Raw genomic sequence first — 14,869 nt, 5'->3', positions numbered from 1 at the left:
TCTGCACTTTGCTGAGAAGAAACAGGATTCATTTAGACAAAACAACATCTTCTAGGCTATGAACTGTAAAAGACCCATCTGAGATCAGTGAAAAGGATCCAATGAGAAGCAAGAAAACCCCAGACTCAAATATTGCTATTGGGCTGAATCATGATGTGAGGGGTGGGTAACTATTTTGTAACAGTATAAAATCCCAGGGATTTCTACACTTCACCGGGACCTCTGCAAAGGCACCCAGCTTGAGCAACCCTACTGCTGTACTACTCCATTAAATCATTTATTTCTACAAACTTCAATGCCCAAAAGTTTGCTTTGAGAGATGTTGGATCCAGACTTCAGAACAACTTGACATCAGGATCCTGGAGGGCAGCTAAGCAGGTTGAGATGCAGAATAAAGAAAACTTTGAAAGCCTAGCCAAGCTGTATACAGAATCAAGTGTGCACATATAAACCTTTGGCCATAAATACATATAATCACAGAATCACAGAATGTCAGGGATTGAAAGGGACCTCAAAAAGTCATCCAGTCCAATCCCCCTGCTGGAGCAGGAACACCCAGATGAGGTTACACAGGAAATTGTCCAGGCAGGTTTTGAATGTCTCTAGAGTAGGAGACTCCACAACCCCGCTGGGCAGCCTGTTCCAGTGTCTGTCACCCTCACCATGAAGAAGTTTCTTCTCAAATTTAAGTGGAACCTCTTGTGTTCCAGTTTATACCCATTACCCCTTGTCTTACCATTGGTTGTCACTGAGAAGAGCCTGGCTCCATCCTCATAACACTCAGCCTTTATCTATTTATAAGCATTAATGAGGTCACCCCTCAGTCTCCTCTTCTCCAAACTAAAGAGACCCAGCTCCCTCAGCCTTTCCTCATAAGGGAGATGCTCCACTCCCTTCATCATCTTTGTTGCCCTGTGCTGGACTGTCTCCAGCAGTTCCCTGTCCTTCTGGAACTGAGGGGCCCAGAACTGGACACAATATTCTGGATGTGGTCTCACCAGGGCAGAGTAGAGGGGAAGGAGAACCTCTCTTGACCTACTAACCAACCCCCTTCTAATACATATATATACATATAATCCCTTACCTGTTCTCCCTTACCCTCTATGTCTCTTAGACTAGAACTAACGATCAAGTAAGGAGCTAAGTTTGGATCTAGCCACACTTAGACTCCTCTCTGAGAAGCAGTTTAGAAAACAAGGGGGTTTGTTCTGAACCTCATGACTCAACGGGAGGACATCTCCTATTTCACATCTCCTGTCCCCAGAGAAATCACTTGAAAACAACTCTCACCCAATTCTGCTTGGCATATTTCCTCCATGCAGTAGTAAAAGCGAACCTTGCCATCAAACTCTGTTAAGTTGCACTTTTCTTTAAGTGATCTAAACTTTGCTGTGCAGCAAGCAGGAGCCTCAATTGCTCATCTGCGACACTGCTCTGCCCAGGGGTTCAGCTCACTTTCAGCTCGAGCTCTTATCTCAGTAGAACCAGGATCCCTAGGAAACTATTTTAATTTCTTAACTAGAAGTTACCTGCAAAGTTCCCCTAACCCAAGCTTCCTCAAAATATAATTATCTCAACACTGTCACGAAATATACCAGAGAAGACTCAAAGCTGGCTACTCATTAATGGAGATCTCGAGAAAATGCTTAAACTGGCTGCTCTGATGCCAAGAACCACATATTTTAAACTTTCATTATATTATATAGCATGCAACTACAGATATATGCATTCAATCAGAACAAACACCCACATATTCAGAAGATAAAGGTACATGTTCACTAACAAATTAACCATTTAAGCAGTAAAACATGCACTGAATGTTACTACAATACCAATAAACTATTTACCATTAAAGAGGCAAGTTCTTCCTTAACTACTCTACAAACAAAATACTTAATCAACCACTGTAAAAACAAGATATATTCCCAAACCTGGAGTTACAGTAGAGCAAGTTTCTTGGTTTGGCTTTTTTGATTTTGTTTTTTACTCTTACACACATTTCACTCCACATCAACATGAATTAAAAGATGACATAGTCCTTGTTTAAGTTGTATTCTAGTTCTGTTACAGAACTCCCAAGAATCTGGTGCTTTATCCACAGGTCCCAAGCACTTTAGAGGATTCCAGCTCTGACTACTTCAACGATACATGTTTTTCATCCTGCTACCACGAGATTTACCGGGTTTAGACATTTTCTGCTCTTTTCTAGCACCTTCAAGGGCCTTGATCAGGTAGCAGCATTTCCTCTTTAAAAAGTCCATTTGCAGGGTCACTCAGACTTTACAGGAACTGGGAGGCTCTGGAAGCAACACAGCTCAGATTCTGGGCAAGTTTTTCTATTTTATTTTTAAAACACTGCTTTCTCCACCCAACTATTTCAAAGGCCCTGACCTTTCAAAGTTTGCAAACAGTTTTAAGCTGTATCCAAAGCCTTCTGAGTGTTGACAACCAGGTTTACTGAAAATAATTTCCCTGAAGAATTCATCTAAAATATTCTCTGTTGCACTCAAAACAGCAGTGCTTAAAAAAAATACAACCCAAAACTGACAGCCCATACAAGAAGGGCTGCAGGTTGTTCAACACAGAATGTCCTGAGTTGGAAGGGACCCACAAGGATCATCGAGTCCAACTCCTGTCCCTGCACAGGACAACCCCAAAATTCACACCATGTGTCTGAGGGTGTTTTCCAACTGCTTCTTAAACATTGTCAGGCTTGGGGCTGTGACACTTCCCTGGGGAGCCTGTCCCAGTGCTCCAGCACCCTATGGGTGAAGAACCTTTCCCTAACATCCAAACTAAACTCCGCTGGCACATCTTCCTGCCATTCCCTCAGGTCCTATCATCGGTCACCAGACAGACCATGAAAGGCAGATCTTCATTTATGTGTCATAGAAAAAGAGGAAGCCTCCATACACACTAGACAAATTTTCTCACTCTACTACATGTGGGTACATCTGACACGCTAACGATCAAGACTGTCCTGCTTGGCGGAGGGAGAAAGGGATTCACTCCCAAGATGATTATCTATATGGTCCCCTCCTTCTCCCTAACAGCAGTCCTTCTCTTTACCCTCCCACCCCAAGCTAAATCCAGTACTAAATCCAGTGTTTGCTCTGTGAAAGACTGGCTACACGTTCCCTGGTATTGAGGCATCAGTTTGGCCCTTTCACCCCAGGGTACAATTACAGGACACACACACAGGGAATGAAAGCTCTCAGGTGCTTGCTACTGAGTTCCTGCTCAAAGTATTGCAAGATAGTATTGATGATTTGTATTGATTCATTACTACACAGGCCAAAACCAGTAAGTAGCACTCTGCCTCCCCATGCCATGGGGGCTGTTTCTCAGAACAGTTTCTATTTGCAAGAGGGCCACAACGTAAACATTTCCCAGACACGACCTACCCCTTTAGCTCTGCTGGTTAGCAACAGGAAGGTAGCAAAGTGCTCCTGTGAGCTCAAGTCAGCCAGAAAACTGCATATTACTTTGACCAAAAAGCCACTACAGTGTTGTTTATTCCAGTCCAAAATTGGCAAGAGCAATGACAGGAAAAAGGCACTGACTGCAACTATACTAAGCAGGTTTGTCAGAATGGCAGTGCTGTCTCACCCCTAGCCTGCTGGTATCTTGGGAATAGTGGGTCCAGCAGAACCATATACACCTCAGTAAAGCTTTGTCCAGTTTCAATCCATGCAGTCATAGCATTACTTAGAGGTAACACATTTGTTACAACATTAAACAAGTCTTTGGTTATGTTTTTTTTTTTTTCCTTTTAATACCAAGATTTACATACATTACAGAGCTCTCACAAACCTCCAATACAATCACATACTTCATCTACCCACTCATTAACTCTGTTGCAATTTTACCAACTATCCCCAAGTCTGGAGAAAGGGTCACATACCTTCAGCTGAATGGGAAAAGACAAACTTGAAGTTCTTTACACAATAATATGATTTTTTTCAACAAGAAAATCTCATCTCATTAGTATTATCCTGATAATGAATGATCTGCACTACTCTTTGTGTGATACTGTTCTCTTAAACCTCAATTTGGTTATTTATGCATAAACACATGCACCCAAGCCACAAAATATTCTGTTGAGTTCCCCACCAGCTGAGAAGCATTAGAATGACTATTGGTCTTACTCCTCCTGCTACAGAAAAGGCTTACAGGAGTGGGTTTTTGCAACTAGATGTCACATTGAAGGCAGCCTGGAGCACGTATGCTGCTTAAAATAGAGACAGTACACTTGAGGAAACTTTTGTCCAGTAGTAAAATTGCTTAGGGCGCAGTAAAATTCCAGTAATACAAAATCTGAAGTTGTTTTTAGTGTGCAGGCTGCAAAATAAAACCACAAAATTTTGAGAGTGCACAATTCTTCCCTATTGACAGAGGGAAGAAAAATAGTACCGTATAACTAAGTCACCCAGAATTTCATGGCATTTGCTTAGGAACTTCACTTTCCTGATGCATACCTTTTGTCTGCAGGGAGACAGAAGTAGTGAGGCTAAGTCTGATATGAAAATATGCACAAATGTCTTTATTTTGACTTTCAAAATCTCCTCTGGAAACCCTGCAGGTCCTTCTGGAAAAGGAAAATCTTCACCTTTTCTTGTGGGAGAGCTCAGCAACATCACAATTGATCAGAAGCTAAGGTTAAATCCACTGGAGTTATATATCCATTGCAATCCAGAAAGTAGATGGTACATATGACTTAAAACATACCACAGTAACAAGCTGTACCCCATCCCTGAAGAGTGCCCCTTTTAATTAGGCAGTCTTGTGCAACATGAAGGCCCAAAGACTTAAATCACACAAGATCTTCAGATTAAAACAGATTAACAGCAAGTCCAGCCAAGTTATAATTCCTGTAAGGGATTCTTTAGCCTCTGGACAAAGTAAGAGCTACCAGAAGCTGTAACAACTCTGCACAATAAATGTTGCAGTCTTTTAACTATTCTTTCTCTAAGGAAAGCCAGGAAGCATAGTCGCTATATGATTCCTTGAGTGACTGTACCACGCTAAGACCAAGCATTCAGTAGCAGATTCCATCCCTTCCAGCACCGGGGCAAAAGGATAAAACCCAGGATGCACAAACACTTCAGATTCTGGACCTGAACTTGCTTTCTGGGTACAAAACACAGAATCCCCACCAAGCAGCATGAGAGTAACATCACTCTTCTACTGAAAGCAGCAGAGGAGGACTGAAACTTCCTCCACCACTAAAGAACTGCGGCGATTTTCTAGTTCAGCGCTGCAGATCCACAATATCTGTAGACTACCGTGGTAGAAGACAGTATCCAATGATGATCCAAACAGCAATGAACAGGCACAGATGATACACTAGTTTTGCATCTCAAGGAAAGAGCATCACCAAAACCAGTTTCACCATGTCTAAAATAGTAAAACCTGTCATGGCTATAAAAATACAGAAAGTATGCTGTAGTAGCACCAAATTAGTTACTCGAGAGGTCTTAGATACACTTCTAAATTCCTGTGGAAACAAAACACACGCAAAACCAAACAACAAAAATCAAAACCAACACCTCCTGTGGCAAACAGACCTAGTTGGGATATAGGGTTATATTCCCTCCTATTTCTCAAATTGAAACTACAAACCATACAGTCCTCAATATCCATTCCCAAGACAGTCTGTGCATGGGCAGAGACACAGAGTGGAGAATCACAGATGTGATGCTCACCTCAGCGTGGTCTCATCTCCTCAGCTGAGGGGGCCTTGAACATTTAGATGAACACATGTGATCATGCTGCATCACATTCTCCTTGAAGGCTCTAACAAGGTACTTAATTTTTCACACAGGTGATGCCACTGTAAATGAAAACAGATTACATGAGCACTGAGATCACAGCAATCAAATCTACAGGAAAATCCACACCTAAGATGGATGCAATTTACCATATAATGCCACAGACAGCACTGGTTAATGCTATTATTTTTCTCTCCTATGACAACAAAAAAGGTTAACAGCTACAGAAAATCACAGTACGTTCATTAAACTCTCACCTCCTGATATGCTAAAAGGTACTCCATGCAACAACAACGTTTATTTTGATTCATTTAAAAAGAGTCAGATTACTTACTGGTATTCAAAATTTGTTCCCAAATGAAACTGTTAAGGGATCAACAATCAAGCCATTTCCCAGTTTTCTCTCTGCCACATAAAAAGAAAGAACAAATCAAGATCTTTTGGCATTGTTTCAGTTCAGACTCTATTGTTTCACTATTAAATTATCAGCCTAGTTTGCTGCCTGAGTCATCACCTTCAGAATTGGTACTGGCCCAAATCTGAACCAGTCAGCCAACACATGACCGGTGATAAAACAGGTACTACCTGGGAATAATTCAAGGGATTGTTTCCACAAGATTGAAGTTACATACATTAATAGCTCATTTAATATCCTGCACAAGCCAATCTAATCAGTTAATGCAAGAAGATAAGAACTTCATAAGTCAGATCAAAACATGTATATCCCTTAGAGTTAAACAAAAGCAATAACCCTTTACAATGATAGTAGACAAGCAAAACAGTGTAAAAAAATACATATAATAAAAAAAATCTACACTGTACTTGTGCTTGCAGCACTTACCCCCAGTTGCTGCAAGGCCTTTGAGCAGTCAACCCACAGCTCGTACCAGAGCTCCCCAGAACAAATGCCTGCAGAAAAAAGCAGCCAATTATACCAACCCCAGCTACAGCTGGATGCCATCAAGAAATCTTATCAGCTGCTAGGCAAATAAGATCACTACATGAAATTATTATGCCAGCAGCAGAGTCTCAAGAAAAATGTAACCTTTCAGTCTCAATCTTTCCTGCAAATTGTTTCCATATATTTGTTCTGCGGAGAGTTTTCTGATACAGTGATACTATTATAGACACAGGGTCAAAGATACAGAAAGCATTTTTTATCCTCAGTTTATCCTACCCAGAACTGGCAGTAAGTCTTAGAAATCAGAAGACCACTCTTTATAATCCAGTTAAGAGGGGGAAAAATAAGAAACTTCATGCGGTGATTTTCAATCTGTGGCTTTAAATCCTTGGGGGCTGTTAATTACCACCAAGAACTGAAAAGGGTACCCGAAGAAATAATCCTACTGTCAGGATTGACACCACCTTGGGCAGCAAGATCCACAGATCAGAAGCATTTATAACCACCATTTTGGTAAATGCACATATGATAAAGGCAACTGTACACCTGCATCTGCTCTAGAAATTGGAAATCAAATTGCTTACTGGATCTGAAAAGTGTCATCTCCCTCTCCTCCTAAACCTTGGCAATTTATACACGCTCTCACAAATATGCAAGAAAATAAGGGCAGATTCCCTTTGCTTTTTCTGACAGATGTAGGTGTAAGAGAGACACAATGAGAGGCACTTCATCTTTCCAACTATTTGTCAGTTCTAGTCAGTGTTGTATCTTTAGATTTGCTTATTATTCTACCTGTTATTACAGACGAATGTGGTGCATGGGTTTTACAGGCACTAGAGTCCAGGACCTGCAGTAATGGGGCAATTCAAACATGGCGAGAGAGGACAGTTTTCATTTCTATCTGAAAAGGCTTCCTCTTTTGCTGATAAAATGCAGCTCCCCCCACCCACCGCAGCTGAAAGCACTTTCCCTCAAAGCCAGTTCATAAAAGGTGGTTTTGTTTTGTTCCTGTGTGTGAGGTCACCACTTCTAGAGCATTAAAGAAGAGTAGTTTATCTTTTTTTTTTAATAAAATACTCACGGAGACTGTAACACCATGCATATGCTTAAAAATTCTGTATTTTCAACCTTTACTGCAGCATCCCAAGGGTTTACCTGCTTTGCTGGGAAAAGCTGCTTACAGCCTGTTAAGGGCCAGGACAGGAGATTATTTAATTAGCTGGCAGCCCTCACCCTGGGTTAACAGAGATAGGAAGGCTCCACACCAAATACATCCATCTACATTGGAAAGGGATGTTTATATGTAGAGGAGCACAAGGCAAAACAAAGGAAAACATGCTCAGGGGATCAAAGATACATGCTATATTAAAAACTATATTAAAATTCAAATCTCAAAACAGTTTTTAATTACATAAAGATATATATTTGTCCGAGTTTGGTTGTAATTTTGCTGCAAAGGAGCTTTAGCAAAATCAGAAACTAACTAAATACACCATTGTTTGAAACTTACTCTAAAAACCAGTCGGATATCAATATTCGCAAAAATACTATTCACTATTCAGATAATAAAATGCAAAGCGTGTTAAATGCAAGTTATGGTTTTCTACAAACTCTTATCTACACACTAACAAAGGACATTGTGCATTTTTAACCTCTAAAAAAGTCAGATATAAAAGAAAAGTAACTTGGACACATTCACACAACAGAAAAATTAATTAAAAATTAATTAGCACGTCTTTGTACCACATCCAGATGTTCAAAACTTATCGCAGTAACATAATTGCATTACAAGCTAAAAGTTATATTTTTGTAAGTTCTTGGCTGTCCCTTCTTGGAAGCTAAAAGGTAACAATCAAGGTATTGTATTCCTCATTTCTGTTTATTTTATTCCTACTATATAATGCAATAGAAATTCTAGCCACATTCAGCTTCACGTAGCTGATTTTACTCCAGATTTGCATCTGCTAGATGAAGCTCCAGTGACCGAGATGTACCCAGCAGGACTGTTTTACATCAGAGATCTGAAGGGTTTTCTTTGTGTTTGTCTGTTTTATTTTTTGGCTAGAGTCTAGTGAGCTTTAATACTAACTTCCAGTGAAATCTAGGAGTGTTTTATTCCTAAGATATCTTTGCAACTCTAATTTTTCTTCCCCCACCAAAAAAGAGTTGTTCTACTCACCTGTACCTGTTAATAAGAAAAGGTATGAAAGTCTTCCCCTGGATCAGACCATTTTATAATGTATAACCTCTCACCGTGGCCAAGTCCAGGTTCTCACCAGCAGCAAGGCCTTTTTTCCTGATTTACTATTCTCTCAAAGCTTACAGTTATGCATTACTGTTTGTTTTGCTTTCTTCCAGTGCAAATTACCTTTTGTACACCACCACTCAGTTCCACTCATCAACGCATCCTTCGTTTACTTTTTCTTGCTAGATTTTTCCACACAACCTCCCTAATCCACTCTCCCTTTTCCCAGTCAAGCTCACCCCTTTCTGCAGATGTGAAGACAAGCTGAGTAAGAGTTTCCAAACAGAACCTTCGTCAGTCATGAACAGTTTCTAAGAGCTGCACATTTATTGCCAGGCTTTGCTTCAGTTTCCTAATCTGCTCTTGAACTTCATGGTCACCCTTTATTATCTCATTTCCTGAGCAGGCTTCTATACAGAAGATTCCTCACTCCTCTCAGCATTTACACATCAGCATTTGAGTTCAAGACTCCAGATTTCTCCAGAAACTCTCCAGGTAACCTTTGCTTGCCTTAGACCACCTCAGACACCCCAAAAATGGCAACAGTGACAAGGCAGCTCCTTTTCCAGAAGGAGCTGAAGGGAGAGCAAATCACAATTTTAAACTGGAAAGCTCATGCTCAGCTATGGCCCTAAAAAATTAACCTAATTTTAAAGTAAGAATCCAGTCTTCCCTCCCCCCACAAATTAGGTTGCTATTCACCTTGAACTTGGCAGGACACATTTGCATTTCTGTGGCAAAGTGTTCTAGTTATTACAAACCAAATCACAAATGCCTGAAAAACATCAATGTGGTATGGAATCTTCTCTTTGGCAGCATTAACACAACAACACTTCATATGTGATTATTATTTGCACATCACCACTTAATTTGTCACAGTGCTCTGTCACAGTGCTCCAAAATAAACACATTCAGAGGAGTAAGCACAGAAAGAAGGGCAAAAACAGCAAAAGGAACATCAAATCAACCCATCTCTACTTGCTCTTTTATTTTATCCTTCACGGTTTTTTAAAGGTGTCATCTGTCCTACTTAAAACTTTGTAATGTAGACAGATCATCCCCAGGGTCAGCCTTACTTATGCAAGCAGTTGTACTGCCCTAAATCTTGCCTCAAAGGGGTTACTAAGACTACATCTTTCATCTTAGTTTGCATTGGACTGTATCAGTCATGTTATTTTGTAAACTACCCTGGGTACAAAGCATTAACTACCCACATGAAACTAGAAGCATACACGAAAACACTTCAAAGAATTATCTCATCACAATTTCTTTAGTTTGTATAATTGTTAACACTACCGAAACACAATATCCTGAAATCTGTTAAGTACTGAGCGCCTTCCAGCCTAGGTAGTAACATAAACAAAACCCTAAGGAAAATAACAGCCATAAGGAAAAGAGGCATCCCTTGGAGCCATGTTTCCAAAGGCCTACCGGTGCTGAGCCCTCTGCCTGCCTGGAGGCTTTTGTTTTGTGGAGAACAGAAGTAACACACAGGGATAAAAGTTAAAGCAGCAAGGGCCCCACTAGCATAAGTTATGAGGCAGCTGAGGGGGACAAGCCTAAGGAGAAGGTGTGTGGGAGAACACAGACAACCAGCAGCTCTAGAGCACCTGAGGGAACCTTTCCCTGGGCAGAGGCCTCAGGGAGAAGCCACAGGCCTGTCTTGAGGCAGCAGTAAACACCTAAAGTCTTGTAAAAGCGACCTCCTAACGGCGTAGGAACCCCTCAGCCGAGCTCCCCACGTCCCAACCTTCGGGAAACCTCCCCCTGCTCCAGAGAAGCCCATCGAAGGGCCGCCACCCCTCACCCGCCGCCATTTTGTTCTCTCCCCCAACCCGCCCCGGTGACGTCATAGCCCCGCCCCTCGCGCAGGCGGTGCTCGGCGCGGCGGGTGCCCGGATGTGGGAGGCTCCGTCCCCCCCGCCCGCAGCCGAGCGTTAGCGCCGCTCGCGCCCCCTCGCTCGCTCCGTGCGCGCCGTTGCGGGCCAGCGCGAGGCAGTGCCGCAGTGAGGGGCGCGCAGCGCAGCCGGACGCAGCGGCGGCACCGGGCGCGGCGGCGCCGAACACGCTCAGCGCTAGGCCGGGGCTCGGTGGATTCAGCTGCGGGGGAGACGCCTGACGCCCACCCGCCGCCATGGTGAGGATTCCCCTCCCTCCTCTATCCTTTGCTTCCCCTCCCCACCGAGACCCCGCGCTCCCGCCCCGCCGGAATATTCCAGACCGGGCTGGGCCGCGGGGGTGGGGGGCGAGGTAATGGCCCCGCGGCCCGGCCCGACCGCTGCTCCGCTCCGCCTCGCCGCTGCTGCCCTGCCTCTGACCCGGCTCCCCCGCCTCCCGCCCCCGGGCCGTCCACGTCCTCCCGCGGGCCAGCGCCTCGCAGGGCTTTTCCAACCCCCCCCCCCGCCTGCCTCCCCTGGGGCCGCCACCGCGGCCGCCCCGCGCCTCTCCCCGGGGGCAGGGACGTCCCCCCGCTTCCCCTCCGCCGCCCACGGCCGCCGCCTCGCTCCGTGCGCCCCGCTGCCTCCCCGCCTACTCCCTCCGCCGCCTCCCCCCACCCCGGCAGCGCTCCTCGGGCTCGGCCCTCCCTTCTCTGCCACCCGGCACCCCCTCACCTCCCCTCCACACGCTCTCTTCCCTCCAGCCCCCTGCCGTTCCCCTCAGTCTGGGGGTTCGCGTCCCCCGGCCCGCGCTTTATCTGTTTACCAGATGTATCCGCAGCGCCCTAAGCAAGCCCGGCATTTCGGTAGCGATGTCTTGCGGGGGTTGTTTTGCAATCTCAGTAGGGTTCTTCCCCCCCCGCCCTTGGTGCAGCAGCGTTTTTCTGTTCATGTGCAGACCGGAAAGCTCTAATGCACGTAGCCCATGGCAGGGAGACGGGCTAGATAATGTATACTTTAATTGGTCCGGGTTTGGAAAGCTGACACTCCAAATATGATAGGCGTGGGGGTTTTGGGACTGCAGGAAGAACGTATGTCCAGGTGTGTATATTTGAGTTGCTCTGCTTTTAGATCACGATGTTTTAAATTACCTTTTTACTGCCTTAAAATTAACCCAGAGGTACAGTATGGAGTCCTGTAGTATATTACGTCGACACTAGGGGTGTCTCCTGCTTTTCACCACTGCCAAGAAATCAACGCCCTTTTTTAATAAACATTTATTTTAGCCTAAATTATCCAGTACCCTGGCTGCAGAAAGACTGGTGATATTTTGGTTTTACAGCTGGAGAAATAAAAGTGGTTTAAACTTTTCATTCTTAACCCTTTAAGAGCAAGGCCAGCTGTTCATTACGTTTCACATTAGACCTCAGAACCTGGGAGCCAAAAATGAGTTTCCTTTTGGTTTTAGGTGTGGGGTTGCAGTCTTTGTTTTAAAAAATAAAGCTGTAGAAGAAACCAATGTGCTATGCTCAGGCTGTCTTCTGTGTACACTTAAATGTCTGTTAGATGTGCGTTTGGAGAAGTATTTTGAAATGTATATAGGTTTGGTTTCTGTTGGGAACTAAATGTGTTTACTGAATGCTTTCACACAGTCTTGGAGTACATTAAGACTGTGAGAAAATAAGGCTTATATTTTGAGAACAAGGTATTAATGAAGTCAAGACTTAACAAAGTTATGATGAGAAATTACGCCATGGTTGCAACTCTGCTAATAGCTGTGAATATATAGATGAACAGTGATCATCTTCCACAACACTTGTGCTCATATTGCCATTAGTTGAGTCTTCTGTGAAAATTTTGTTCTTAAAGACTGAGATGTTATCGTGCATAAAAGGAAATAAAATGTTGTTTAACCATGATGCCCATGTGTGTTAGTGACCTGTAATGAACCAAACTTTCACGTATGATTAACTTTGATTATTTTTTCCTTCATTCTGTTGCAACTAAAGCTGTCCTAGCATCTTGTGATGGTATAATCATGTTGATTATGGCTTTGTGACTTCTTGAACAGTATTTGTATATGATCAATTGCAATGTGTAAATGTAGATGCTGGCACAAAAGGTGTGCTGGATATTATCTCTACCAGTAAAGGTGTTTGTTCGCTCATATAAGCAGTAACAGCACCAGGAGAGTTTTCCCCAGAGCTGTATCAGTGCACTGGTTCTGATAAAACCTGATCTTAGATACCTTGTAGTCTGAAAAATGAGCTAAAACTAAATAGTTGATAAACATTAAAAACCCCTCATGTTTCATTTAAGTTGCCATTTTTTTTTACTGTCATTACCCTGTGGATGTTTTCACTGAAAGAGTTCACTTTTCATGAAGAAGTAGAGGAGACCTTGTTTCAGTCTTTACTAGAGCAATTATTTTTCACTGTTTGGAGTAACATTTCTTTCGTGTTCCTACAGGACCAGGGAGCAAACAGTTATAGATAGTGAAGAAAGAGGCTAATGTATTGTTGTGTTCATAGTAGGTAGCTTAAGAGAAAACATAAACATCTAGTGAGTCAAAGAATGTAGTTCTGGATATTTTGGTATAGCCAGTTCTAAAATAATCTATCAGGCAGTGAGCATAAGATGAGTCCATTGCATAATGCTAGAAGTAATGTTGATATTCTATTTCTGTCAGAGCTGACTTAGAAAATACTACTCATAGGAAAAACTTGGTAGGAAAAGGTAAATAGCACAGATAGATGCTATTAAACAGTCTTGGGTTTGGATGGATAAACTCTGTTTTCCGTATTCTGGTTTATATCCAGCTCTTGAGCTTCGTAGTTACAGAAGACACAGAATTCCACAGGAGTCACCCAAACCACGTTATGTAGTGCACCCATCTTGGCTAGGCTCTATTCAGTTGTTTTGACTGACTTGAGTAGTGGTGCTTCTGCTGTATTTTCTCCAGCTGAAGCTGATCTAACAGTGCTTCTAAATTACTGAAGCCAAGAACCACTAATTTTTTAATTTTCAATAAAACAAACTCTAGAAGACCATTTTGAACCATTATTTACTATTTAGCAGGGAGGGTATTAAATAAGTTAGTTCTTAGCTGAAGAAAAACTAGTTGTTCCATTACCAAATCATAATTTTACTGCTGTCATTACAAACATCTGAATAGTCAGTTCAGTTTTGTAACAGGTGGCAGGAACTGAGAAGCACTCACATGGTCCATCTTATACTGTCTTACTGGTGTTTTTCTGCCACAGATGGAATAACTGGTCTAGGATTCAAACTGTGAAGCTTATATGTAGGTCTTACAAAATATCTGGTAGGCTTATTTAAGCCAGTTTGTTTAATGAAAGAAATTACTTTGGGAGTAATTTTCAGAGGCATAGTTTAGAGGCCGATTTGAATACGTAAGTTTACTTAGCTCTGTGATCTACAAAGACAGATCCTGTTGATGGAGGAGCAGAGAGACTTTTAAAAAAGTAATTGTTTTTTCCCTATTTCTGTGGCAGAAGTAGCATTCTGGCTTCTTATGGTTAAACTATTAATTTAGTGATAAGGAGAAATGAAAGTTGACTAAGGGAAAATGATTTGTGGTGAGCATGTGTCAGGAACTGCAGAATATTCACCTTCTAAGACATCTGACTTGACACTAAAAGGGAAGCTTTAAGGGGGTGAGATAAAACATCTATATTGGGGTTTTTATTTGTATCTTAAAGGAGATGGGATTATTTTCTGTTGATCAGTGCAAGAAAAGGAGAGTTCACTAATTCTGGTATTTCCGGGGCAGCAAATGAGGCAGAAATACAGATTTTTTAAAGCCAAACAAGACATACAAAAAATTCTTGAGATGTAGTTGGGCTATTATAAGAAAATTATTTATCAGTTTTGATTGACATAATACATACTTTGTAGAAGAAATTAATCTAGCGATTAAGACCTTATGGCTTTCGTGTAGCTGGGTGTTGAATCAGTGTTTAGCTGGCAGGGTTGCAGAAGGAGTAGCTTTTTTTAATTGTAGGTATGCTTAATAGCGTTCTACTTTAATTCGTAAATTGTACTTGCATAAGCT

General features: G+C 42.4%; 2 protein-coding genes across 21 annotated transcripts in view; one reads left to right on the top strand and one right to left on the bottom strand.

Moving 5' to 3' along the window:
* Positions 1 to 13,659, bottom strand: part of PLEK (pleckstrin) — a 63,929-nt gene extending 50,270 nt beyond the window's left edge. For 9 of the 20 annotated variants that reach the window (XM_065059288.1, XM_065059295.1, XM_065059300.1 and 6 more), the window contains exons 1-4: positions 8,852 to 10,711; positions 6,613 to 6,680; positions 6,106 to 6,176; positions 5,706 to 5,833 (exon numbers count right to left, since the gene is read on the bottom strand). The gene's annotated coding sequence lies outside the window, so the exon portion shown is untranslated. The other 11 variants (XM_065059299.1, XM_065059302.1, XM_065059296.1 and 8 more) reach the window with 8 other exon arrangements.
* The window catches only part of PPP3R1 (protein phosphatase 3 regulatory subunit B, alpha), a 39,969-nt gene continuing 35,921 nt past the window's right edge, over positions 10,822 to 14,869 (top strand). The window contains exon 1 of the mRNA XM_065059313.1: positions 10,822 to 11,054. Coding sequence (XP_064915385.1) covers positions 11,052 to 11,054 — 3 coding nt within the window. The 5' untranslated portion in view covers positions 10,822 to 11,051. The remainder of the gene's footprint in view (positions 11,055 to 14,869) is intronic.

This window comes from Columba livia, chromosome 3 (genome assembly GCF_036013475.1).
Source record: "Columba livia isolate bColLiv1 breed racing homer chromosome 3, bColLiv1.pat.W.v2, whole genome shotgun sequence".
In the NCBI taxonomy this organism is placed as follows: domain Eukaryota; kingdom Metazoa; phylum Chordata; class Aves; order Columbiformes; family Columbidae; genus Columba; species Columba livia.
The sequence above is the reverse complement of the archived record's forward strand: the minus strand, read 5'-3'. Positions and strand labels throughout refer to the sequence as shown.